The sequence below is a fragment of the Lathamus discolor genome, chromosome Z (genome assembly GCF_037157495.1).
Source record: "Lathamus discolor isolate bLatDis1 chromosome Z, bLatDis1.hap1, whole genome shotgun sequence".
Classification (NCBI taxonomy): Eukaryota; Metazoa; Chordata; class Aves; order Psittaciformes; family Psittacidae; genus Lathamus; species Lathamus discolor.
In genome coordinates this window covers 55595235-55623194 of record NC_088909.1, presented here as the reverse complement: position 1 = coordinate 55623194, position 27960 = coordinate 55595235, and the positions used below count along the sequence as shown (strand labels likewise).

Below are 27960 nucleotides of genomic sequence, written 5' to 3'. Positions count from 1 at the left end.
ATGAGACAAATAGTTATTTATTGGACCTTCCTTTTAAGGGTGTTTTCTGAGGAACTGACAAAATTTACACATCCCTTCCAGAAATAACTATTGTTGAACACAAAATTGACCAATGAAATATATGGGTCTTTGAATTACAGCTTAAGGAAGGCAGTAAAAAAATCTTTGTTGTTGATTTAAAATTCAAAAAAAAGGCAGGTTGATTTAGCTACTATAGTCTTCTGAAGTGACAGAGAAGTACAAGGGAGGTCTTGCATTTTGTTTGCAACTAAAGCAGGAGATAAAAATTTTCTTCCTGGAAGGTCCAGCAATACTTGAATGAGGAAGACTCTAAAAAATCTAATCTATTCCTAATTAATATTTTTCTAACTGTACAGGAGATTCCAAAACCTCCCTGGGAACCTACTTCACTCCTCTATTGCCTTCCTGGTTTCAAATTGTTTCATAATATCCAGTCTTATTCTACTTGACTCCAGAGTATGCTGGTACATTTTCTCATTAATCCCCCAAGTGAACATACAAAGCAATCACTTACTATGATGATATTGATCTATTAGAAGATTATTATTATTCCCCTGCTGGTTTTTTTCTTTCTGCACCAGATATCACCAAATGCTCCATCATTTCATCATAAAATGCAATTGCCTACTCTCTCATTTTGTTTCTAAATTATATGTATTCCTCACTGATTTTTTATGGTGAGTGGTGTCAAGAACTGGTCATAGTCCTTCAGTTTCAGCACCTTCACTGACAGAGATGAACAGTGACTTTCTGTCTTTTGATACAGAATAACGGCAAGATCTTTGTCTTCCATGCTGTTTCCAGCTAATTCTTCTGTATGCTGTATTCATAGTTTGATTTCTTTCCTTCCTAAATGCTTCACTTGACTTTCTGAATTAAAAGCTATGTTGATCCCAATAATCAGAAGTAGCTAATATTTTTCTTGTTTAATGCATCTTGTTCAGTAATTATTTGATCAGATCCACCAGATCCAAACTTTCAAAATTATGTCTATTTACATGTGTTAAATGAAAATCCTGAGATATCAGGATCTTTTAAATTTGTCACATATGTATAGTGTGATCTGTGAAATTTTATATAGACCACACCTGTGTTTTCTATTTATAAAGGTAAAATAGATGAGAAGGAGATCATGCTGTTCAGACATGCTGCTCTGGTGCACCTGCTGGTGACAGGTCGAGATCTTCTATTAACATGTGGTTTGGACACAGCACTAGGTTTGTTTTTAGTAATTAATAATGACACCCAGAAAGCTTTGTGTGTATTCTGCAGTCCATCATTCATGTTAGTAGTCTGTGATTCTTTGCCTACATACCTCCCATGTGGATAGCTCCCATGTGGATTCAGTGTAATATTCAACTGCCTTTGCTTCCTTATTTCTCTTCCATCATTAGAAATTAATTCACTGCAGATTGCACTTTGGTAGTGTATATGCTCAGTCCATGACTAATATACCAGTCTTACTGTGATTATGTGGATTTGCCTAAGAAACATTCATGTGAACTTCCACATAGAGAATGGATTGTTGTGTATCTCAGAATGACAGATTTTCATTGGAATCTCTGTGGAAACTGAGAAACATGCAGAAATGTCAGGTCTTTTGTTGTTTACAAACAAAAGCTGCTGGTGTCTGCAGCTACAGAATGCAATGTCTATAATTCTGGCTAAGGTCATACAGCAGATACTACAGGAGGTATAGCAGAGCAGTTTTGTATAGGCCACTTATGTGCCTCATTAGCGTTAATTGTATCCTTCCATGAAGTTCAGGGGTTTTGTGGGGTTTTTTGTTTGTTTTGGGGGGTTTATTTTGTTGGGTTTTGAGTGGTTTTTTTTGCAAGATACCTTCACAAAAATTTAAATTTATATGTAGATTAAACACAAACGTTGGCAATTATCTTTTGTCACTGCAGTTACTTAATTTATTGCTTTATTAACAGGTTATTTGTCCAAGGCAAAGGATATCTATAAAAACATCTTAGAATCCTGTTTGAATAACATCTGGAGGCAGTTGGAGATTGTACAGTACACCAGCCAGAAAAAGCATGAAACAAATCCCAAAATAACAGAGCTTCAGTGTCAAATGTTAAATTGGATGCAAAGTTATGGAGAAAAACACAGTGTTAAGGTTAACAATGTAAACAATTTCTCTAAGCAAACAAAACTGCTCCAAACTGTGTAAATAATTATAAAGCTGTCCTTCAACAAGGGTTGGTTTATGGAAGAAAGTCTTTATAACTAGCTTTCCAGCTCACAGTACCTGTTAAATATGTGTAACATGAAGACCTGTATCAGGAGCAGGGCAGATTTCTGTCCTTGCTGCATGCCTGAAATAGCATACACATTAGTTTTAACATTGCCAGGGCTTTCGTCTTGTTGTAGGTGGTTTTGTTTCCCTGGTAATTATATTATATTACATCTTTTACTGAAAATTATATTATAATCTTTTATTTGAAGACCTCAGTCTTGATTAAAAGTCAGGATTGTACATGTGTGGCTCAAAGAGCACACCATGGAGTATATGGGTATTGTTATGCACAAACAACCTCTACTTAGCCCATGTATCAGGCCAATCTCCTGGCATTATAATTATATAAAAAGTAGATATCCATAAGTGATAGTTTATTATGTCATGGAGGATAGAGTTGTAGAGGAGTTTCAAATTATCCAAAGATTTTTTTTTCATGATATGTGAATAGTTTGGGTGATACCATGCAGTGCAAAACACCATTTTCCCTTGCAGAATATTTATTGTTTATTTACAGAATACAGAATATTTATTGTTTATTTACAGAATACTTATCACATAATGAAAAAGAAGGGATAAAATACATAATTTAAGTTCCCTGACTGTTTGGAATAAAATTTCTGCTGCTGAACACACAGCCAAAAAAGACAAGTCTTCAAGCTTACTTTCATTTATTCAAACATCTTTCTGTACTTCATTCCCTGGACCTCTCTTCTTTTGTTTCTGTGCACTAAGAGCTCTGAATGTCTTTTGATTAAATTTCCCTGAGAAGAAAAATATAGTAGCTTATGGTACACCCTTTTAGAATTTAAAATGCAAATGAAGCAACAAAACTGAAATGGTGTTGATTGTGTTGGTCTCTGTCCTTCAGTAGACCCTCTAAGCTGATTTCAGCATCATTTTCTCCTTAAGAGTAACACATTTTGCTTTGTGATGGTAGGATTATGCTGTATTAGGAGACATATGACACCTTTGTCATCTTAATGTCAACCCAGGGGCAATTTTGTTCATCTTGGATAAGAGAGGGCTGAGGGGTGACCCCATCAGTGTAAAACTTCCTCATTGGAAGCACCGGAGGTGGAGGTGCTGATCTCCTCTCCCTGGTGACCAGCTATAGGACATGGGGAAATGGAATGAAGCTGCATCAGAGGAAGTTCAGATGGGACATTAGGAAAAGGATCTTCACTGAGAGGATGGTCAGTCAGTGGAACAGGCTGCCCAGAGAAGTGGTCACAACATGGAGCCTGTCAGATTTTGAGGAGAGTATCAAGACAATGCTTACAGTGCTATGGTTTAATTTGAGGTAGTCCTATGAGGAGCAGCGTGTTCGACTCTAGGATCCTTATAGGTCCATTCCAACTTGAGCAATTCTATCATACTATGATTGTGATTCTGGGAAACCATTCCATTTTTGCCACCTGCTTAGTCAACCTGGTGTTTTCTGTGCAATGGAGAAAGATGTACAGAGGCTGAAAGTACAATTTTTTTTCAGTACTAGTTTCTTGTTTTCTTCCAGATACTTATCATAACAAGGATGGACTCTAAGAGAGAAAAAGATGCCCTCATTCATGCTTTATCTAAAATAGAAGGTAAATAATTATTTTTATGTGTATTTTTGAAAGAAAAAGTGGCTGTTATTGTCTGCTTCACAGCATTCCTGTTTGTATGCTTTTTGCAGGCGTTTCTCCATTTTCCTCTCATCAGGAGCATTTCTGTATACTTTGCCTACTGTTTTCTGTTTCCTAATTCTTCCATCTGATTTTTTTCTTTCTTATAATTTTATTTTCCCCTGAGTAAGAGTTCTGGTATGATCTTTTCCTGTTGCAAGAGAGTGATAGTTCATCTCTCAAGTCAAAGATTTATTTAACAGAACACAAAAGGAGATGTGGGTAGCCCATTGCCTAATTATGATTGCATCTGATACCTTGGTCATATTGTCGCACTGTTTTTAGCTGATTGGTGGTCACAACTTTCCTTCTGTGCAATGTTGTTGAGAGCAATTAGAATTTAGAGGCCTTAACTGAGCTCCCTAACATAAAACTGTAAATGAGTAGTTTGGTACAGATCATGATTTCCCTCAGCCTCAGTTGCTGACCTTGTTGGCTAATTTGCTAAATATTGTAAGCATAGCTGTAGCAATCTGTTAAAATCAAGGGGAAAAAAATACTGTTTCCAGTATCTCTCACTGAGGGATTATTACAGTCCCTCACTGATACAAGCAACACTTTCATCAATTCATCATTTTACCTGTGATTAACTTTCGACAAGCTTGTTCAACGTCACAGATTCAGCTGATAAAACAAACATGTTTTAGGCAGATTGTTGAGTCTCTAATTATGTTTAGAAATAGCAGCTGATTCCTTTCATATTGCTGTTTTAAATCCATTGTTTTAACTCCTTCTTGCTTCTTATCAACAGTGTCATGTATTACATTGTTCTTTTGCCTTTAAAAATAAGGTTACATTTCCTGTGCTTTTAAAAGAAGAAAGCCTGTCTTCTGGAATGTTTTGAAAGGGAGGAGACATGTTCACAATGCTTTTACTAATAATATTTAGTGAAAAGTGTTTTATTTGCTTTAGGATCGTAAGACTTGGATACAAACACAGTTTAATCCAACTGACTAAAGAAATGTAATTGTGTTATACAGTTATCCCTTTCTGGCTACATCTTCCAGTCAAACTTAAAGTGTACATAAAGTATAAAGAAATATATAGAGGCAAAGATGCTTCCTTTTGCACTAGCATTTAATTTTTCATTTTAAGGTAATGAGGTAATTGGTTGTGAGTTTCTGAGAAATGAAACTTATTTACGTTACTTTTTGCTTGGGTTCAAAACCGGAAATTTCTAAATCATTACACCAACCAGTGCAATACAACTGAAATTGTGTAGGACTTCATCAAGACAAAAAACGTAGTACATAGAATTTTAATATCCTGTGTTGTCCTACGTTTTTGGCTGTGCATTGATTCATGCCTGCAGAGGCTTATTTGTTTGATTAAAGCCTTAGTTCTCTTTACACAGGTTTAAAAGCTACAGATTTGAATTCTGGGAAAAAAGGAACCTTTTTAAGTTGCAAAGATATCATAAGCAAGTAAGTTAAATTCTTGATTTTGGGGAACAAAGTCTTTAGTCAGGATTAACATTACTGAAACTTTAGTTGCTTTTGTTCATTTCCATGGGACTTCCCGGTCTGGAGTAACAATTTCAGAGTAGGTATCTACAGCTTTATTTGCGGAGGGAAGAACTTAGGCGACACTTTAGTAAAATGCTTAGTTGTGAGGCTCAGAGGAACTTCAATAAAACATGCAATTGCATACGTTTAACATTTTATTTTGGTTTTCATGTTTTAGAAAAACTTGTCTAAGAAAATGTGTAGGAAAGGTGGGGGAGGGCACTAGAGAAATAATGACAGATTATGACATTGCAAGAAAATATGAATACTTCAGGTAGATAATTGGAGGGAGGGCAAGTACAGCTTTTAATTTTTAAACTAATTTTTAAAGAAATTACAGGTTTTAATTCAGGAAGGGTAAATACTTTTTGTAAATGTACTTTCATTGGTGATATTTCTTTAACATAAAAATGGGTTTATTTTGTTCTGAGGGTAATTCTACCTGAACTTAATTTTATTAATATTTTAATTATTTTTTAAAGCCTTTGTAGATATTCCTCTGTTATTGTACATAATCAGCAAATTGGAGCTGACTTTCCTTGGACACACTTCTCATTAGTAGTGGAATATGATTATTCTGAAAACTCTTGTTGGAAAAATCTGTGCAAAAATCTGAATGTTACTTACATGACTTTTAAAACCACCCTTCCTGAAACAATATGGATGGGTAAGTGCTTTGCAGAATTGTAATAAAACAACTGGGCTGGCTTATGAAAGGAAAGCATTTTCTGTTCCCTAAGATGCTACAACCATGTGCCTGTGGAATAGAATGAGTAATGTGAAAGCTAAAGCTAAGCAAACAGAGCTGTTTTATCGATAAACCAGCAAGACAGGAAGGTATTTTTCTCAGGGTGTGAGCTTTGACCAGGATGTAGTAGTAAATGTTGGTTGATAGAAGACTTATGCCAAGTTTGCAGGTTGTTTACAATTATTACAAACTATATCCACCCTTCCTCATCCTAAGGGGATGTTGCTGTTGATGTAGATGAATATATATTAAAACTTAACTTCAGAGCAATTCAGAAGTTTCATTTGGGGGGTGGGGGGAGCATATAAAGGAAGTATTTTAATGGCTATGAATAAAAACTACATTTTTTAAAGATATAGCTACTGAAATACCTATATTTTGTTGTTGTTGTTGTTGTTGTTATGAAACTATTATCTTACATACAGAAACTGTTTCAGGGAATCGCTGTAGTTCCTTTCTTCTGGAGGTGCAGATTCCATATGTATTTCTGACAACTGAAGGTCTTCTTAATATGCCAGATATTCTTCAGCTTTTGGAATCCAAGTGAGTAAAAATAACCTATTTAATCTTACTGACTATATGTTTTCAGTTTTCCAAGACACGTATCTTGTCCTATCATATTATGTAGTAGCCAGCTATCTGGCTATCAGGTACATGGCTGCAATTACACTATTAGCATTTTAAGTTAAGAGACAAGAATGTATTTTTTTCGCTGCAGCACCTCTTAAACATAGTGTCAGAGATACAGATGGTAGATTTCTCCATGCTCCCGAAGAGATATGACAGTTTTGATCCTTCCTGTATCCTTGAGTCAGCTGTGAAACCGTTTTTGAGCTGTGCCTAATTACAGCTCAGTAGGGGGAAAAAAAATACTTTTGACATTTAAAATCAGAATATTTAATATGACTCTGACCTGTTCAAATTCTCTGTTTGGCCTGGCCATGAGTTAAATAGTCAGGAATGCTTTTTGCTACTTTCTCACTAGCTTCTTTTAGCACTGATGAAGAAATTAAACTTGAGCAAAAACTGTATGGTTTCAGAAAAGCTTATAGTTCACTTTTTTTGTTAATATTGAAGGCACTGCCCATACAAGTTTCTAGAGGACTTACTGCTTGTGGATTTAGGTTTAGGTCTCTTCTGCTTCCTAGGGATGAGGCGAATTAGTGTGACCATTTTCTCGTCATCTTACCCCCTTAGTCAGCCAAGGCTCCCTGAAGGCCCTAAGCATGTATATTCATTCAGTGAGTCTGCTAACACAGCTGGTTACAAGAGGCTGTGTTGCTGGCAGTTCTCATTAACTCAGAAAAATTTAGGATCATACCAATGGCAGTCAGGGAGTTTTCACACAGTTTGCTTTCACTGTGCTGTACAATCGTGAAAGGAAGACAAGAAATGCATATACATTTAATTACTCAAAAGGAGTATCTAAGTATATTTTGTTCATTTATCTGACTTAGTTTCTGTATTAAATCTGTTTTTTTTTTGTAAACTTAGAGGCCATATATTACAGTCCTATTCTGTGTGGTTAACAACATAATTGAATTAATCCGGTAATATTCCATTAAGTCACTGCTACACTGATATGTATCCTTCAGATGTGTCTTGAAGTGAGCTTGAGCATTTGAACAAGACCATGGTATGAAAGGACTGTGTGATTTTAAAAATTGTATTGAGATGTGTATTATTCATTTCCTTTAAATGAATCTTATTATTTTACTTAGCTGAGATTTAATAAAATAATTTTGCTTCTTTAGGTACAACATTACCTTTGTTGAAAGAAGCAGTAGCTACTCCTTAAGGCTCTGTGGAAGTACAGATCAATATGTTGTGTTGACAATAGATGAATGTACTGCTATCTATTTGCAGGTAAAAAAATTAAACTACTATGTCCAATTTCTGTTATGCATTGGGTCACTTCTGCAACTTTCTAATCTATCTTCTTTTCTTCATAATTGTATTGAATTCGTGCATTGTTTCACATTATGATTTATTTCAAAATTCATTAACTCCAAAATTCTGCCTGTGCAAGTTTGACAAGTTTTAAATGTTCTCATATCTGTAACCATATTTCTTCACAGATGTGTAACATTTGACCTGAGATTGGATTGTATTAAATATAGTTAAAGGATGCATACTTGAAATATATATTATATTGAAATATATATTATATAAAGGAATGTTCTAATAACAAATTAAATGTATCTGTGACTGCATTTTCTTACCAGTATGCATGTTAATTCCTCCCATTTCAGATAATTATCTAAATAAGTCTAGAGAATAGTTTGTCCTACTTTTAATAAAAAGTAATAGTTTAGACAATAGCATAATACTTAAATTCTAGTATGCAGCAAGACAGATGACTTTACAATTAGAACTGCTACTGAACGATAGATAAAGAGTAGAATAACCAATTAATATTGCATGCACAACACATTCCTACGTTGTACTGCAAATGCTACTGCAGTTAGTGATGTACTGCATATATTCCATGTAAATATAATATGATTTGTATAGGCTGAGTAAGTATTTCAGAGGTTCATAACAGTATTTTGCATTATTAAAAGTTCTCAAAAATCTTAAGAACATCCTAAAAAGTTAGTAACAGTGTTTCCTAATTACAGGAGGGAAAAAGAGGCATGAAGCAGTAAATAAAACAAAAGCTGGGAATACAACCTAGCTTTCCTCACTCCCAGATGTGTCTTTAATACCTGTATTATCTAGCTATATCTGTATTTGATCTAACTTCTGCATAATACAGAGATGCACATTAAAAGCTTGTGACAGCTGTGGTAATATATTTATTTAGTTTTTACTTTTTATATTAATTTTGTGGTAGACTATGGAAGAACTGAATTGTGAGAAATCCTGTGAAAATGTAATATTGAAGCTGATGGTACTATCTCTCCAATATACATGCTGTTGGATTGTTTTCTATTCGAGAGAAAGACCGAATTTAGAGTAAGTTATTAAATTCTTGTGTTGTCTTGGTATTTTTGAAACAAACTTATCTCTAAAGGAAGGTGCTTATTAGAACAAGCTAACACTTTCTGCTCTTTTAATTTCTCTGTAGGAACATGTTTCTCTTAGAACAACACAAATATTGTAAGCTCATATTTCTAGTGTGCTTTGGGCTTTTTGTTTAGTTACAGTGTTCTCACATGCCTGCTGAAAAACTCTGTGGAATGGTAGAAGTAACAGTGATCACTGGAGACGCGAAAAAGAGTTAGCAAAGATGGCTTTTATGTGTTAGGATTGGTTTAGACTTACACAAGAGATAAAGAAATGGTTGTTACAAAATAATAGGATTTGAGGCAGCTAATGCTAATGTGGGGTGTATTTAAAATCAACGCATCCAGAAATTTCACAAGGCTAATATTAAATACTGGAATTATTCTTTATAAGTGTTTGAAGAAAATTAACACCTACAAATACATGGTTATGAATTACTGTGTTATCATAACTGTATATCATTTTCAAAAGGGAGACATTTCTTAAGTGTTCTTCCATCAGTAATTCTGCTTTTACTGTGGAAGCACAGGTTTTTTTATACGTAGTTCATAAGCATAAGTTCCCTTACTGTGAGATTTTTTTTCTGTGAGCAAGTGGTAAATTTTCAATGTATCACCTTTCCTCTCTGTGTGATTTTTCTCCAGTGACCAACCCTGATCCCATCTTTTTGCTCCAAGCCAGGCTTGCTTTGCTGCAGGCTGACCCCATTTTGTTCCTCACAGTGCATCTTTCAGCACTCAGTCAGCCACTGTGCCTTAATTCTCCTTTCACAGATACTAATCCTCAGACTAGAATGCACTAGCATTCTCACTTCCAGAAATGAAACAGACATTTATTAACACATGGAACAAACATTTTTGTATTATTACATATGCCTATTGAATATTAACAATCCATTTAAACCGTTTCATAGGTACAGTCTCAGGGGAGATACTGTGCTTAACCTTGTCTTAATTTATGCTGCGCTAATAGAACTTACACAAAAGTCAGAAGACTTTGAAGTAAAGGTAATGTTTTTGGTAACAACGTTTCTGTTTTAATCTTCACTGTATGATATTGTGAAAGTGCTTAATCGACTATATATTCTACATCAAAACCATAAAATAACTCAAAATTACGAAAATAAGTGAGAGGACATTAATTCAGTGCTTCTGGAGTCAGTGAAAAGACTCCAGTACAAGTTGGATCAGATTCAAAAAGCAGCTGAACTGGTTTTATGACTAAGAGCCAATAAATGAGATTGTACCTTTAGTTTTATAAATTATTAGAACATGTATTAATCTTACTTATGTCTTAATTTGAAGTTTCAGATTAATATTCTGTTACTAATGTAGTAGAAGAAAATAAAGTGTAATTTTCTCTAGTGTCAGCTAATTTGCTATTTTTTCAATATGGCAAAATAGATGAACTTTTTCATTATAAATAAGAAAATGCAGTATCTAGAATAATCAACATAAAAAATAGGACAAAAGTTTCATTTGGTTTACCAAGTTTATGACTGTAATGTATTTCTTTTGCATGAGGCAAACATATTTTTAGGCATTTTTTACTTATTTGCATATTAAAATTTGTTTCAAATTTATCTGGTTAAATAAAGGTTAAAGAGAGGACAAAGCTTTTTTCATGCTATGTACTCAGCAGTGTAGTCCGTCTGGATATTCCTTACACCTTCAAGTGTCATGTCTTAAACTATAAAGCATCTCAGAATTACTGCTTCTGTTAGAAACTCATGTTATAAACTTGATTACATATAAAAGAGCTATAGGGTAAACTACTTTCACCTACATAGGGTTTGTGTAAATATGGAGTGTAATTTGCAGCCAGGCTAGTAGTCAGAGGTTGGAGTTCCTCTATATGATAAGCATTTAATTACTCCACATTACCAGCTGTTGCATTTAGGGTCACCTTTAAGCTTTCCCATTTAATTTAGCAGATTAAGACATTCCTTAGTATAAGGGGGTTTTGACCAAAAATATTATGTATCAATTACTTTTAGGTAGTTCTCATGCCAGGGATTGAAGAGACAGCACTGGTAATTCGTCAGATTGCTGACAACATTTTGATAGCATCTAATACAAGTCCTCACGACTGGTTGGACAAATCCTGGCTTTCTGTCTTGCCATCTGAGGTTTGTCTATCTTTCCACTGAATCACAGTATTTTCTTCCTGTTTCTGACTTAGAAATTTCTAGGCTTTTTTTTGATGTTGTTGTTATTGTTGTTCTCCCAAAATATATTACAGAAATAAGTAGTATTATTATTATATACAGAAACAAATTTTTTATATGTATCTTTGTACATACATATATAGGGCTGGAGCACCTCTCCTGTGAAGGCAGGCCGAGGGAGTTGGGCTTGTTCATCCTGGAGAAGAGAAGGCTCCAGGGAGACCTTAGAGCAGCTTCCAGGACCTTAAGGGGGCTACAGGAAAGCTGGAGAGGGACTTTTTATAAGAGCCTGCAGGGATAGGACAGGGAGTTTAAACTGGAAGAGGGGAGATTGAGATAAGACATTAGGAAGAAATTCCTCACTGGGAGGATGGAGAGACACTGGCAACAGTTGCCAAGAGAAGCTGTGGCTGCCTCACCCCAGCAGTGTTCAAGGGCAGGTTGAATGGGGCTTTGAGCAGCCTAGTTTAGTGGAAGGGTCACTTGCCTTCCACTAGAATAGTGAATAGTACTGCTAACAGATTTGCTTTAATACAAGATAGCAGAAATCTCCATAACTGGTCATGAAGTAGCTGACATTTGGTATTTACAATAAAATCTTGAACAGGTCCATTAGTCACAGTCAAATATATGACTTTATCTTGTATGTTAAAGTTTTTAAGTTAAACTTACAGATTCATTCATTTTATGTGGAAGCTTTGAATTCGTGTAAAGCAAGATCCTTTTTGGCATTTGCATAATTCAGAAGCATTTTAAATCAGGTATTGACATGGCCTTTAAGGTGTGCAATATTGGATTATAGGTTTTCCAATTTAGAGATAAAGGTTACCAGTAAAAATCTGAGAGGAGTCACTGATTGTATTTTATCTCTGTTAAAGGTATTAGATCCTGGCATCTGCTGAGTTCAGAGTTTCATTAAAGTCAGGAATCAGAAGCTGTGATTCCTAAAATGCTACAGTTCTGAACTTTCTCCCCTCTGTGTGACACTCAGCCTTCCCCTAGCAAGTCCTGCTTTAGACACGTCTCATTGCTGTTTACAAACACTGCGCAAAACAAAATTAGCATTGTCATCTTATTTTGACTTAGGGAATCCTCTTCAAAATGGAGAATAAACAGTAAATATGATACTGTTTTCAAATCAAGTTTACATCATTCACTAGTTTCACCCTTTAGAACAGAAAGAAGCATCTTTAGATCATTTGCTTTTTATCAAAATATTATGCAGAACTTACTCGTGCAAAAATAATACAGTCATATCCGTAGTAAAAATAAAGTTTTCATCATGCTATAGAAGTACACTATTTGAAAGTTGTATTTCTATGATCCACGGTATGATCTATTCATAGGGATACCATTCTGCAAAAAAAGAAAAAAGGAAAAAAAAAGTTTGTCAGATATCAACCTAACTAAATAATTTCCATTTCCAGACAGAGAAATGCCTGCTCACTTTTCCATGCGTCAGCCCTCTGGTTGCTCAGCTTATGTTAAAGAAGGGATCTTCACTGAATAAGTTGTTTCTTGCAAGCTTTGATCAACTTCAGGAACTTCTGCCAGAGGTTCCAAAAAAAGTTTTAAAGGTTGGCCGCAATTAATTTATGTATGAGATCAATCTTTTTGCACTGTTGTAATACAGTTGGTTTTTTTTATTCTGATGCTACATGCACATTTGCTGGTATCTTTTAAAAATATCTGAAGTGTTCAGCCTGCTAATTCTCAGCAGATTTTGTGAAGTCAGTTCGGGACTAATGAGAGAATAAAGTATATTAAGGTATTGATTTTCCTGTTTCAAGAGACAGGCTATTACTTACTCTCATTATAAATTTAAGACAGGTGGAACATTGTCTACTGTACATGCCTCTCCTGTATTGATCTCTTTTTTTCTTTCCAGTAAACAAAATATTATACATCTTAGAATCCTAACAACTGGTTTAACTTTTCATATTTGTCACTGTAGACATGTACTACAAACACTCCTCAAGAATCTTTTTCTCTGTCTCAGCATTTTAGTGACATGACATCTTCATACAACCAAAAGGCTGCTGCTCCACTAGAAATACCAGTGAAAGGTGCACCACCCCCAGAAAAGCAGAGTAACTTCAACACATTCTGTCCAGATTATAAACAAAACCATCAGTCTTTAGGACTGCTTGGTAAGACACAAAACACCACAGGTAATATCTTCAATTACTGGGAAAATGTAACTAGGTGAAAATCTGAGTGTATTAGAATCTGTATCTTCTAATAATGGAAAGGTCTGAGGAGACAGACTGCAATCAAAATGCTCAATAGCATCTTGGTTTTCTGTAAATTGTAGAGAAATAAGCTATCTTTTCATTCTCCAAACAGAATGATTCAGATTTTTCTCTACCAGGAGCATCTCATATGAGTTCTGATGCCTTAATTCCTCCACTGAATCCTCATCGGGGTTTTTTTTACTGTGATGCTCCAGGCTATTTGCAAAAGAAATCATGTTCTTCAGAAGTAGTTACTGGAAGGAAGCAGAATTTCTTTGCTGTGCCAAAGGACTGTGAAGATTTTGCTCATCTAGATGTTACTAATTCTCTTCATGTTCAAAGACAGCCTGTGAGGATGCATTGTAGCTCTGATGATTCTTCCAAAAACTCTGAAAAAGAGAATTTCTTTGCAGCTTTCAGTGACTGTGAACCTCAGGACAGCTTGCAGAGTTTTCTAGAAGATTTCAGAGACACAACATTTAAGAGCCCAGAAATTCTGATCGACCAGATTCCATGGAATGACTCTTCATCCACAGGCCCATGTGATTCATTTGCACCTGATGGGTTCCTCTCTGATTTCTTTGTTGACCCAGATGAGCTTCAAAGTCTAAGTTTTCACCAAATAGGTAGAGAAACTAAAGAAAAGAGAAAACAAAGTCTGCCAGTCTTATGGACAAAAGAAAAAAATAGAACAGGTATGTCCAAAGCATATGCTTGCTAAAATTCTATTCGTAAATCAACTGAAACAGAAGTATCTGTATCACTAGATTTTGTATGTTCTTCAGCTAGTTGTTAAAACAAATGCAATCCAACTGTTGCGTGTTTCCTTTACTAAAAAACTTACTTACATGTACTTGTCTTCTGTGTTAAAAGATTCCTAAACATTTGTTTTATGGTTTGAGCATAAAGAATATTAAAAACAAACAAACAAACACACAAAACCAAACTAAAACCAGAATGTTGTTACTGCCATTATTTTTCCATGGAAAAATATTGGAAAATGTAATTTTCCAATATTGTAAGATTCATCCTCCTCTTTCTTTGACAGTGCCTGAAATGTGCATAATTATCATGCCTGAATTTACTTAAAATTATGAGAAAGATAGCTTTGTAAGCATAGGTTTGGACAAAAGGGTTGTTTTCTCTAAAGGACAAAAAGTCGATACAGCAGATTCTGAGAGTGGGATATAGATACTTCTAATGGCTGTGTTTTGCTATTGATGCAAATGGACTAAGAATTTCACCCTGACAACTTTAAAGTTTTATTCAGTTCTCTTATTCTTGGATTATGTTTTTTTAACTAATGTCTCCAGGGCTAAATTGTTTACTTGAGATCATTCCAAAGCATATTTCTTCAAATAGATGGTATAGTGTGCACTTCAAAACTTTGTTTAGCCTGAAGGTGTATACACACCTTACATAAAATCTTCTGGATTCTTTTTTTTTTTTTTTAGTTTTTTTTTTAGTTTTTTTGTTTTTTTTTTTAGTTTTTTTTTAGTTTTTTATCTCTGGTTTTCATTCTCAAATATAGTTAGCTTGAGGCCTTTTTTGATAAGCCATAATATGTATCCATGGAATCCTAAAAGTAAGAAAGCATCAGTAGTCCCTGTTAGACAATGTATTGCTGTATCATATATTGTAGGGTGTTTTTTTTTAATTCTGCTGCTTCCCTATAGGTGAAGTGCCACATTCTTTAAACATCCAGGGTTAAGCTTCTTAAATAAAGTGCCTAACTCCTAGTACAGATGACTTAATTTATGTTTTCTTGTTGCTACCTGTTGTTAAACATGTTGCTAGTACAGCAAGCTTTCACTAAATAGATCGGACTCATTCCTGAAAACACAAGTAGCTAAATGATAGCATTATGTTTCTTGGGCTGCTTAAGGTGATAATGCAAGTAAAGAGAGGAAAATTTAATTGGATATGGTGAACTGCTGTTGAGTTTCAGCCTCTGTAAATTAAAATGTTTATACAGAAACTCTGGAAAGACCTGTTGCCTCTCCATTGTGATTAAATTCAAGACCTGGGGTATTATGGGTAGGTAACAGTATTTCAGTAGCCTAAAACTGGCACTGATAGTTTAAAATTCTAAAGACTGTAGTTTCGGTAGAGATCAGGGCAGATTCTTCTAGAACCAATTTTACACTATTCTGTAAATACTGTGATCATAGAATCATAGAATGGTAGGATGGTTTGTGTTGGAAGGGACCTTAAAGATCATTCAGTTCCAACCACCCTGCCATGGACAGGGACATCTTCCACTAGGCCAGGTTGCTCAAAGCTCTGTCCAACCTGGCCTTGCACACTGCCAGGGATGGGGCATCCACAGCTGCTCTGGGCAACCTGTGCCAGTCTCTCACCACCCTCACAGTGGAGAATTTCTTCTTAATGTCTAATCTAAATCTATCCTCTTTCAATTTAGACTGATCATCTTTGTGGCCTCCTCTGGACTTGCTCCGACAAGTCCATGTCCTTCTTCTATTGGGGATCCCAGAGCTGAATGCAGTGATCTCCGAGTAAAAAGCTTTTTGTAATACTCTTCCCAGTAGGGCAGAATTACTTAAATCTGAATAAAATAAAAAAACAAAAAGTGATTTGGGGGTTAAATTTGGGAAGAATAGGCTTATTTTACTTTATTATTCAATAGCCACCGGAAAAGTAAGTATACTAAATAGTTGTGCATGCTAATGCAAAACAAACGAACAAACCCCCACAAGACACAAAACCAAGCCCCACCTTAATACTGTGAGAGCCTTCTGAAGCCCCAGATTTAAGAAATGTGAAATGCCAGGTTTAAGAAATTTGCATAGAGTTAAGTTAAAAAGACACATTGGGAACCCCCAGGGATTTCCTCAAGCTTCAGATCAAATTTTTATTAAGCCACAAACAATGCCAGTATGCCAAGCCAATATTTCCACTGGAACAGATTAAATCCTCAAGTCAGTGTTAAAAGATTTCTGACAATACTTTTTGTAAAGACTAAACAGGATTTTCTTACAGTAACTTATTTTGAATAAGCAACTACTCAAATATTTTACTGTAAAAATAATCTTAGGAATGTAAGTAGCTTTTTTTAAACAACTTAGAAACATGAACATGGCTCTGGTTAAAAAGAAACAACTTTCACAATTATTAAATGGTACTGAGTGTCAATGAAATAGAAATAAGCATTCATTTTTTTGTTGAAATACTGTGAAATATTGTGGTTAAGCATAACACGGGTTGATGTATTTATATTGCATAAGGTCCTGTATTACTACTACAGGATGATACGCATAAAAATGGTCAGGAGTAGTAAGACGTAGTTAATCTGTATGCATTTGCTTTTATGGCAGTTGATACTTTTCACACAGAGCATACTGATTAGAGCCGAAGTCTATTACTGGTTCTGAGAAACACATAGTTAAGTCTGCATACATGTCGTATTTGTAGTTTATTATGCATTAAATCTCTTTCCACTTCTTTTCCAGATTCAGGATTTGCAGAAGTACCAGAGTTCAAAAAACGAAGGCTGACATATGAAAGAGTCCCTGGAAGAAGTGATGGACAAACACGTCTTAAATTCTTTTGAATGGGATGGAATGGGAATTTGCATACTACACATACTTTTTCATTTGAAGGGAAATAGATTAAATTGAACTTTTTTGTTCATTTTTAGAGAGATATTAGGGTTTGTGAGTCCTTACTAATTCAGAATTCTTTTGTATGTTTTAAAAATTTTACTAAACAAACTGGTTCCTTGAACTTGGAGAATTACTGTTTCTCTGTTCTCATGGGTGATATAAAGTTACTTTATCATTCTTTATGCAAAAAATAAAATACGGATGAAAAAAAACCCAGACACTGAAGCTAATGGAATTTTCAAGGCACCTGTGTTTGTTCCCTGAGCATGCAGGCTTAATGACAGACCAGATATGCTGAACTCTCAAGGGTGCTCACAGAGTTTTAGAGCTTTCTTGCACTCACAGCTGTGACTCTGTATTTTCTCGTTGGCGCAGTTCCACTTCTTCACCTCTGCAGCTCCTTTAAAAACTCATGTGATAAGTTCATGAACTGCCTTTTATCATAATTAAGCTACAGAAACAACCTATTTGTTTTATGGACAGTTTTATTTGTTTTATGTAAGAGATACACTGAAATTTACGACTCTGAGAGTTTTAGTTCAAAGAGCTTGGCTGTGACCCCAGCTCTGTCATAATCTGGTGGAGGCCATTTGTTAGCATCCACATTTTTCAGTCTGCTACTGTGTGTTGGCAAGCAGGGAGATGGGAGTCATCTGGGAGGCACTGGCAGATAATGAAGGCTACAGCTGGAAGAGGTAAGAGATTTGTGAGGGGGGTAAAAAAAGGCATCTCAATTGCAAGCTACAGAAGAGAGAGGGTAGAATAGTACCCGAACCTTCACTTCCCATCAGAAATCTGGCAATGAAACAGGAAGTATGTGCGGGAGCAATGGTAGACAGTAACTCCATTCTGCTGCAGGAGTGCATGCAGAGTTTGCACCCGCATGCCTGCCAGCTTCAGTGCCTGCTCAGTGGCCTGCAGCTGAGATGATTCAGTTTTAGAGTTCACAAATCTTTCTGAGTCTGATGCAATAGCAGAAAGCAAAACAAAACAAGTTTATGGTCTATGCTTTTAGTAAAATACTTTCTTGCTTTTTGAGTCTTTAGTAAGTGCATATTCACTAGGAAGTGCATATTCACTTCTTGGATAAATGAAACCACTATTTAGGGGAGAAAGCTCTGGTCTCAGAGCAAATGGAGTGATGATTTTTAGCTGAGAATTCCTAAAAGCTATGATGACAGCACTAATAGCAATTTTAGTTCACACTAAATATCTCCAGACTATTTGTATCCAAATTATTTGCAACACTTTAGAAAACACCTTTCAAGTGTAACTTAAGGAGAAATTCAGAAGAATTGTGAGCAGGGTTTCCCTACTTTGCCCATAATAAGAGAAAAAACTTAAATGGAAATTGCAGTTTGCTTACTATTTGTGGCCCATTTTTGTGGTCACTTGACCTAACCATTTTCCTTCTCTTTGATTCATGGCTTTGGCTCTGTTTGTCAGAGCTGCATCCCAAATTGCTAGGCCCAGGAATCTGTTCTTTTAATAGTGCAGCTCAACAAAGTCTCAGTCACAGACAACCACAGTGCAGAAAATTATAGCTGCCCCTGCCAAACTATTTATTTATGTCCTCCTTTCATGCAGGCAAAGGCTGACGCCAGAACTTTTACATGGGCAGTCTTGGAAGACTGGCTCAGATAATCTCTAGATCACTTCAAAAACAAGGGCATGTTGCCCATGTTAAGTAAGGAGAGCAAATTCAAGTGCTGTCTGCGTTAAGTTTCCATTAGGTAGAAAAGATGTCAGTGTACAGTTAGTTACTGGCAACGCAGTGGCAAATAAGGGCAAGGGCTTGCAATGACCAGTCACTTTTACTTTATTTGTTTATGACTCTTGGTATCTCACAGATATGTACACACTAGAAAATTTATCATAGGTGCCATTCTCACCCCTCCTCCCGTCTGTTTAATGTGGAGGATTATTACACTGTAAAAATGCACTTCCCTTCTCCCCCAGATCATCTGTAACTAAAAATAATGAGGAAGCAACTAACTCCTAACCACCAGTCTTCCGTCAGTGGGGAAGGACACTCACTTCTTGGATCAAATTTGTGAACTGCTCAGTGATGAGGCAGGTGGCAGCTGTAGGTGTGAAAGAGCTGTGCTGAGGGACTGTGAGAGGTGGCGGTGGCGAAGAGGGCCTTGTGTCTCATGTGAGGCACTTGGTGCACAGTGTGCACTCACTTGATGTGCTTTATTGTGGGCATCCTGTGGGACCTGCTGCCATGAAACCTAGTATGAAGGCCTCTGTGTGCTGTGTGGACTGTTAAAATCCAAGCAGACAGCCCCCTTGGATGGTCTTTGGGAAAGAAAGCCAAGACATTGTTACCTGTCCAGAGCTGCCCATCCCACTGTAGGTGGCACCCATTAAAGCAGAGGCAGCAAAATACGATGCTTGTCCCTGTCCTAACCACCCCAGCTGACAGTTCTGCAAAGAAGAGTGTAAACATAACTGTAGCTGGAGACGAGAAATTGTCCTGTTGGTGAGGCAGGTAAGAGAGACCCTGTTCAGCCTGCAGCAGCAGACAGCTGCCCAGACTTGTTTGTCAGGTCCCTGCAAGGGGAAGAAGGGACTTGCAAAAGCTTGAGCTGATAAAACACAAGCTGCTTCATTCAGCCGACACAACATCACCAGCAGTGGCATGCTTTGTAAAACTGACTCCCAACAGGAACCCAAGAGCCTCAGCACCAACCAACCCTGCTATGGAGCTCGGTTTGACACCTGACTTTTGTCATAGACCATGCCTTGGGAGGGCAGAGGTGGCATTGCTATAATCCCTCTCCCTGCTTGTACCCTGCAACTCAAATCGAGTAAAGGAGCACACTCCTCTGAAGAGACTGGAATGTGTCTTCCTCCTGAGACTGCAGAATAACCACGCCGCTCGGCGGTACACCACAGCAGAGTGCTCCTAGTCCATCTCACAGCTGATGCATGGTGTTTCTACCCGTTGCTGGTGCAGGATGTGGATGCAGTCAGGACCTGCAGAATACTCACAGTGCTGCTCCTTCAGCACCTGTGGACTGTGGTGCTCCAACTGAAAGGTACCACATGGGGCTGGGCAGGGCAACCAAGAGACAGCAGTCATGTGGATGGGTGACAGCGGCTGCTTTCTTGTGCACACTGTAATTTGGCAGTTTGTTACGCCAGCTCAGCAGCCACTGAGTGAGCTTCCAGTGAGGACGCTAAGCAGGGAAGCGTATGCTGCGAGGTAGCCTGGACAGAGAAACAGATGTGGGGACAGGAATAAGGTTTCACTGTGGGAGGTGAAAGAAATATGAAGGGCTTGCACAGAACGGAGTGGCCAGCAGCCAGCTGATGGCTGTTAGCAGGTATTTAATGCATATTCTCATCCCTCTACACTGTCCCGGACTTGAACATTTTGACCTCAGTCTGAGTGTCTGACCACTTCTGTGCGAGTAAGAACAACCAGGATTCCTGCAGGCTTCTGCAGTGAATGAACGCGTAAAGTACTGAAAGCAAACCTGCCCAGTTCAAATAGCCTACAAAGAAAGGAAGCTAGAGTAAAGAAAAGCCCTTAAGGAAGGATGTTCTCCTCTGCATTTAGTGGCAAAACACACACTGGCAGTTTTACAACCCACATTTCAGTGCCTTCCTGCAGGACAGCAAGCATGAAAACCTTTTGCCAAATAGCTTGAGGCCTCCCCTCCCACCGCAGAATCAAAGTATCCTCTTCCTTACAATATCTTCTCTTTGTTACAATTAAACAATGAGTTCAAAGCCAGGGAAAGTAGGGAAAGGAATTTTATTTCCAAACTTTGAAAAGGTTAATACAAACAATAGAAAGTAGACAACATTACAAACCTATTAAAAAAAGTTAGTTGTCCTTTTAAAAGTGCTCTATAAAAAAATGAAGGCAAATGACCAAGCACATTTTAATATTTTTGCGTGTTGTAAACCTTGACAATCACACATACAACTATCTTTGGGTGCTCACAGATTTTTAGTGTCTGCTTGGTCACAATTTATACACGTCAAGGATATTCCACCACAACAGTACCTTTACTAATACTAATTAGGAGAGTGTTACAGATTAGAGGTCTTGTAAGAAAGAAGCCTTAGGAATCAAGCCTGTGCTACACACTGTGTCCAGCAGTTTTTAGTATGTGTCATTTATAGACTTAGATGCACCTGAAAAAGAACTGTAGTTGGTTCCAGTTTACTAATAGAAGCAAAATTCCACTGAGAACATTACTTCAGTACTAACAGCATTTAGTTTTACACTTTAAGAATTCATTTTTGAATGTTTTTTGGAACCAAAAAAAAAAAAAAAAAAAGGAAAAAGAAGCAAATCCCAAATAGTTTCTATTCTCATTCCAGTGTAACAGTTTACCAAGATAGTAATTTAGTAAAAATCCAGGTCTTTCCTAAAATGTAAGCTCCTCAAGTAGTATTTGTATAGTTAGCACAGTGTAGCAGCAACGGTGACAATTCTGAAAAGAGTAACAGTTACATTAGAAAACTTTATGAACATTAGCAAAAGACAGTGAAGTTTGGATACACAAGAAAACAGAGAAATATTTAGGAAATTGGTTTAGCCACACAAGTTAGGATACAGAGAGAGAGACTCTTCTTGTGAAAGAAAGGCAGTTGTTAAACATCTCATGCTTGAAGGCAACTCTCTGATGACCTTCCCTGTAAGAAAAAAAGTAAATCCATTAAAAATGCTGTTTTCCAAGCTGACACATTTCTCTTACAAATCATAGAACAAAAGCTCCTTTGCACTGAGAAAGACTGAATAACCCCTTTTCTTTGTTGGGCATTGACATCCTGAATACTTCTAAATTTTTTTTAGTTGGGTTTTTTACTTTGGTTTCATTGGTTTTGATCCTAAGGTAACTAAATAAAAAACTAGTTAACTGATCTATCAGCAAAAGGCTACTTAACGACATCCTGGCCTGAGCTGTGCTTTTCCAGAAGCATCACAAATTTACCGTCAAACTTGTTCGAGAAGGTATTTTGTATGCTGTCTGGATGATGCAATCAAACTTGAATCCTAGAAATACATCTATACACACGGAGAGACACAAGAAATAAGAAGCAAAAGGCTGCTTTGATAGCACAATAACACATGCAACAGTCACTGCCAATTTCATCTTATTTGCAGAAGAATTAAGGGTAGCACCTAAGTTAAGAAAATCTGCTGGTGCTTCACCCCCTGCCCAAGTTTTTCCAGAAGACCATCTCATGCTCAGTTTTCTTCCCTTTCAGGTTCAGTCCTGTGTTGTCAAATCTATGTAGCAACAATCAAAACACACTACTGATGAGGCACAAGCACAGCTGCATTCTCAGGAACCCTGGTAGCAGGAGGGGAAGATTCTGTAAGTACTTCACCCTCCAGTTTAAATTCTGCTCCTAAAAAAACCCCATTCATTTTCACTTCGATAGTGCTCTCAAAGAAAGAACAGAATTCAGTGGTTCTTCCTCTCCCTGTAGTTTTCTCAGCTATCTATCAGGAACTATTTTAATTTTGAAGAGTAACCCTTTCTGACCGTCCTACTTCCACCTTTGTTTGTCATGCACAAGAAATAAGTCTTTCCAACAAAAGTTTGGCGTCATCCTGCCTAAGACTACAAGCACACATGGCCTCCCTTCCTCCTGCTCCAATCACTGATACACATGGGAGAGACAACAGTGGGAATCACAAAACTGGATCCCAAAGAACTGCCAATGCTGGACAGTCACACACCCAGCCAGCCAGTGTTCCACAGCTACAAGCAGCGCAGAGTGCTAGGGCAGGCAAAGTTTAGGGAGTATCTCACCCTTCAGATCTGTGCTGAAAAAGGTGATTACAGACTGCTTCACTGCCTCTCGGCTTCCACCAATTTTGGTGCTGTACCAATATACAGTTGTTCAGTAACAACAGAAAGAGCCCAGGGACACACACAGCCAAATGAACTGCAGTATGACATTGAAGACAACATGTATTTTAACAAGGTTCTTGCTTAAGCTGCACGTTAGTCATCAGAATACATGCATCTGCCACGGCTTTGTCTTACTTCTTCAAGCTGAGTATGTCACTGGCTTGTATATCTGACTGTGTAGTGTGTCAGGGGCAGCTCTATTATTTTGGCTGCTGCTAATGACCCTAGAGCTGCTCAAGCACAAAAACAGATCAAACAAAAAAACCCCCAACTTATAAACAAAACACCTCTAGAAAGAGCTGTAGGAAAGAGACATGCTTCCATTGTCATACTGCATAGGAACAGAAAACGGTTTGTAGAGTAGCAGTGAAGTGATGACACTTTGCTACCAAGAACTTGACATTAGAACAAGTATCGCCACATGCCCTTGTCCCTCCGAGGGCTTTGGTTTCAAATCCGAGTTGTTGTTGTGGTATCTGTGACTTTATTACCTGATTTCAGAGTAGAGTGCAGGATCGGGGTTCTCTAAAGGGATTGCTGCCCGCAGGAACCCCAACAAGCAAGGCATCTTTGCAGGCATTTTGCATACAGTACTGCTGGAGTTCTGCAGCTGCCTGAGAGACCTGCGTAAAGGGAAAACAGAAACAAATCCAGAGAGGAAACTAATTCATTCACAAGCATCTATTAGGCATTTCCTCTTGAACAGCCATTATCAAACAGAGCTGGAGAGCAGCCAAGCCAGCTCTTGGATTCTAAACCAGCAAATACATCAGCACAGATGCACATTTACAAAGCTCCAAATAAACACACATGAAATACTGTGCCATTTGATGAGCCAGAGCAGTGTAGAGGACAGAGGTGCAAGTGCAATGCAATTTGTCCTCATTAAAATGCACGGGGCTGTGACCACAATATTTTCTAATCTACTGTCCTGTTTACAGGTTTATATTTGAACTCGTGTGTCCCGAGTTAATTTATTAAAAGGGTTTTCACTCCCAAACTGTTAACAACACAGAGCATAACAAGGAATGAAAGCGAAAAGATAACGATGAAAAGTTTCTAAAATCCAAACTGCCACCTTCCCCTGGCAATGAAGTGAGAGCTTCAAATCCACACTCTGGCCCCAGGGAGCACAGTCCAGTGCTGTGGAACAAGCCCAGGGACCCAGATGGGATTTTAGTTCTTAGAATGTCTGGAAGCATGTGAGAAAATCCGTCCCAGCACATGCTTTCATTTGCTGTTTTGCTGCTTTCCTGTTCACTGCCTCCCAAGTCTCCTCCAGGATACTCATCCTGGTAACTGCCTGTCAGCATTCCAGGGAGTTGTTCAGAGAAGCATTTTCCCACAGCCTCCCAAGTTCTTTTGTACTCTTGGAGCACAGGGAGAAATACCTGCAGCAAGGATCCCTGCTAGTCAGTGGGTTTGTCCCTCCTCTTTTCCTTGAGGAGAACCTCTTTCTGGAGGATGCAAAGGTCTCTGCTCTTCCCAGCCCCTTCGACCCACACAGCATTAGCACCCTTCCCTTGGCCACAGCACTGACCCCTTGCTGGTAGCTGACTATGGACCACATGGCTACCAGGCAGAGATGCTGCTTGCCTTATCAGGCCAAGGCTTCATGGGGCCTTTTCCTAGGAAGATGAGCCGTCGTTCAGGGCACGGCTTGTCCTGTGAGCATAGCAGAGTTAGCAGTTCCTCACTGTGTCTCCTTGCACTTTGCTGCCCAACTCTGCAAGACACACTGAGCTATGCACATCCTGTTGCTCCTGCAAAGACACAAACCTGAGGTTTGGCACCCCTGTGAGGATTATCCATACAGCAGCAAACTGTTGTTGTAGGACAGATCCGCCTACTCTTAGCCCTACCTATGCCCCTATAGCATTCTTACAGAAATGCATACACAGAAAGCATGAGGGTTTCTGACGTATTTCATCATGGGTGAACACGCTCCCTGCGGCAGCCTCCAAGACGTGTGTGGGTACTTCTTTCCCACTTGGTTTCCTCTTTCTGAAAACGCTGTTCCTGTCTGGTCTTTTAGCTGGCAACGTAAACAGAATCACCACTGCGACTCTCTGCTATGGGATGTATTTTAAAAAACCCTTTCATACCCAGCTTCCGTCTGAAAACACATTGTCTGTTCACAGGAGCCAAACAACATTTTCTCCTGTCTCAACATCTGCTAAATCTGATCCAAGTGGCTCTTCACCAGCTGAACATACCCCCCACTGTTTTACACAGAAGGTCAAGAAGCCAAGATGACACTTCGTATAAGACATAGTTTTAATTGAGCATTTCACTTGTGCAAAAGACATGAAGAGGATCCTGGAGCAGCAGACCTGGAAGGAGACTGCTGTGCACATGGCTGCGTGGTCTCATCAAGGCCAAGGCTCCCCAGAATACAAGCAAACCCATAGCAAATATGAGATTCATATTTGAGAAATCAAGCTCCAGAATACGTTACTGCCACAAAGTAATGCCCAATCGACTATACACTATATTTTTTATATACCCTCCGTGCCCACAGAGAAAGCAGGGAGGGGGTATGTGCCTAAAAATGAGCAGGAGCAGAGATCCAGGTTACTGCTGGCAGTGTAAAGCAACAGAAATGTTTGGTCAATCACTCCTGTGTTAGACAATGTCCCTCTCGCCACAAGAGCCTACACATTTGCCCTGCATTGTGCTGTTCTCACAGATTTCTACAGGTCACAGGCCACGGCAGCGGTGAACTACGGTCACTTTCAGCCAATCAAACACCCGACGACTCTGTAGTTGATCATAGAATTTAGCAACAATAATGAACTGATTGGGACGATGTCCAAAAGCCACAGCGGTTTCACCTTGCAATGGGAACTTCACGTTTTCAGCAGCCCAGGACAGGAACAGTGGGAAAGGGTGTTCCGAGTTACTTTTTTAAATCAATCAACTAAGCTCCCGCAGGTCAACAGACTGCCACTGTCGTCAGACTGAGGAAGCTGATGTTTGTGACTGGCCCGAGGAAAATGGCGAATGCATGGAGGTGATGAGAGAAGTGCAGGATACAAATTAGTTCGACCTTCAATCCCTTCACAGCCTGTGTTGGATGTTGTGCCTGGCTGGAAAGAATCCTTTCTGCAACGTTGTTGTGGACACCCCGCTCCCTCCCCCCCAACCCGCTGAGAACCCGGAGCTGTCCTGGACATGGTGTGAATTTGCATGGGTGAATTTGGGCTGACGGGAAAAAAACAAAAACCAAACGAACAAAATAACCCCCAACCGAGTAACCAACCAACCAACCAACCAAAAACCCACAACCAAAATAAACAACAAGAATCCGCCAAACAACCCCCACGAAGCCAAGCCTCGGGAGGTGGCAGATGACGGGAGCGCCTCGCTAGCCTGTCTTTGTCTGGAAATCCTTAGGCAGGAGAAAGTCCATGCGTGCGTACGAACCCGCCTGCGCTCCCAGGCCTGTCGGGGGCACAGGCACACCGCCTCCCCCCGCAAGCCCCTCGGGCTGAGGAGCTGCTCCCGACACCAGCTTCTGGTGCGGAATTAACCGCGTCTCCCCCCGCAGCTCCTTCCACACGTACCCGCGACCTGGGCACACGCACTCCTCGGCCCCTTCCCCGCGACTCGCCCCCAGGGCGGCGACGCGGTCAGACAGCGGCAGGAGCTGCTGGTCCTCCGCCTCACCTTGATCCTCTCCACGGCCGCCTCCAGCTTCAGCTGCTCCACCAGCCGCTGCATGGTGCTCAGGCTGCCGCCCGACGACATGGCCGGACCGCGGGGGGATGCACGGGCAGAGGCAGGCAGGCGGCTCGGCTCGGCGCGGCTCCGCACGGCTCGGCGCGGCTCCGCTCGGCTCCCCCAGCCGCCGCCGAACCTCTCTGGGGAGGGGCCCGGCAGGGCCGGGCAGCGCCCGCTCCGCCCTCAGCCCCCCCGGATCGGCCCCGGAGGGCGAGTCCCGGCCCGACCGCCAGCGGCGCCTGGCGGCGGCCTGGGCTACTGGACCGTGTGCCCCGGGGGTGGGAGAGCGCGTTAGTTAAAGAGGAGGGGGCGGAGAAAACAAACAAGACGGGGAGGGGAAAAAATGGGGGGAAAGAGGGGAAAAGGGGAAGGAGGGGGGAATAAAAAGGGTAAAAAAGGGGATAAAGAAAGACGGGAAAAAAGGGGAAACGAGAAAAAGGGGACAATAGGGGAAGACAGGACAAAAAAAAGGGGGCAAAAAAGCAGGGGAAAGGGAAGAAAAAAGGGGGAAAAGGGAGGGAAAAAAAAAAACCAAAAAAGGGAAAGGCAAAAAGACAAAGTGGGGAAAAGGGGAAGGGAAGAAAAAGGGGGGAAAAGGAAGCAAAGATGAAAACAAGGGGAAAGGGAGAAAGAAAAAAAGGTGAAGAGAAGGGGAAAAATGCAAAAAGGGGGAAAAGGTGCAAAATATGCAGGGAAAAGGGAGGAAAAAAAGCAAAAAGGGAGGAAGGGGAAACGGGACAAAAAAGCAAAAAAGGGGAGGAAAGTGCAAAAATAGAGGATAAAAGGGGGGGAAAGGAAAAGGGAGGGGAGGAAAGAGAGAAAAAGAAGTTCTAAATATCCATCAAAGGTCTAACCCTGCAAAGAAAAGCCCACTTTGCACACAGGTAGCCAGTAGGCTCAAACTGCTGCCAGTGTTGCTGCATCCCCCATCTGCACCATTCATTACCATTTCACTTTGTGGCCACCAATGAGTCCCTTCAGTTTTTGAAGGGCTTTTGCCAGCCATCAGAGCTTGCTGGCCTGTTAAAAAGTTGGTGGGATAAAGATCAAAGCCTCAAAAGGTTGCTCTGAACATAGGGATGACCAACCATGGACATGCTTGAGCCTCATGCAAAGCCTCAGTTTGAAAGGCC

The 27960-nt window shown here is 39.2% G+C and overlaps 2 protein-coding genes across 2 annotated transcripts in view; one reads left to right on the top strand and one right to left on the bottom strand.

The window, feature by feature from the left end:
- The window catches only part of SHOC1 (shortage in chiasmata 1), a 44617-nt gene extending 27365 nt beyond the window's left edge, over positions 1 to 17252 (top strand). Inside the window, exons 15-28 of the mRNA XM_065662369.1 lie at positions 1131 to 1238; positions 1959 to 2146; positions 3783 to 3855; positions 5288 to 5357; positions 5921 to 6105; positions 6624 to 6729; positions 7941 to 8052; positions 9023 to 9144; positions 10109 to 10202; positions 11192 to 11323; positions 12790 to 12939; positions 13362 to 13533; positions 13734 to 14291; positions 17067 to 17252. Of these exons, the coding sequence (XP_065518441.1) occupies positions 1131 to 1238; positions 1959 to 2146; positions 3783 to 3855; positions 5288 to 5357; positions 5921 to 6105; positions 6624 to 6729; positions 7941 to 8052; positions 9023 to 9144; positions 10109 to 10202; positions 11192 to 11323; positions 12790 to 12939; positions 13362 to 13533; positions 13734 to 14291; positions 17067 to 17167 (2171 nt within the window). The 3' untranslated portion in view covers positions 17168 to 17252. The remainder of the gene's footprint in view (positions 1 to 1130; positions 1239 to 1958; positions 2147 to 3782; positions 3856 to 5287; positions 5358 to 5920; positions 6106 to 6623; positions 6730 to 7940; positions 8053 to 9022; positions 9145 to 10108; positions 10203 to 11191; positions 11324 to 12789; positions 12940 to 13361; positions 13534 to 13733; positions 14292 to 17066) is intronic.
- Positions 17253 to 20972: 3720 nt separating this feature from the next.
- GNG10 (G protein subunit gamma 10) lies at positions 20973 to 27078 on the bottom strand. The gene is made up of 3 exons (XM_065663612.1): positions 26774 to 27078; positions 23596 to 23727; positions 20973 to 21875 (listed from the first exon to the last, which is right to left on the bottom strand). Exons 1-2 carry the CDS (start codon positions 26852 to 26854, stop codon positions 23602 to 23604), a joined length of 207 nt encoding a protein of 68 aa, XP_065519684.1. The 5' UTR covers positions 26855 to 27078; the 3' UTR covers positions 20973 to 21875; positions 23596 to 23601.
- Between the last annotated feature and the right edge of the window lie 882 nt (positions 27079 to 27960).

What these genes read in the sequence shown, in the direction of transcription:
- GNG10 (XM_065663612.1), bottom strand. Translation starts at nt 26,854, where the DNA reads ATGTCGTCGGGCGGCAGCCTGAGCACCATGCAGCGGCTGGTGGAGCAG. An exon ending in CGGCCGTGGAGAGGATCAAG is followed by an intron (nt 23,728 to 26,773) that starts GTGAGGCGGAGG and finishes CCCTTTACGCAG; the next exon opens with GTCTCTCAGGCAGCTGCAGA.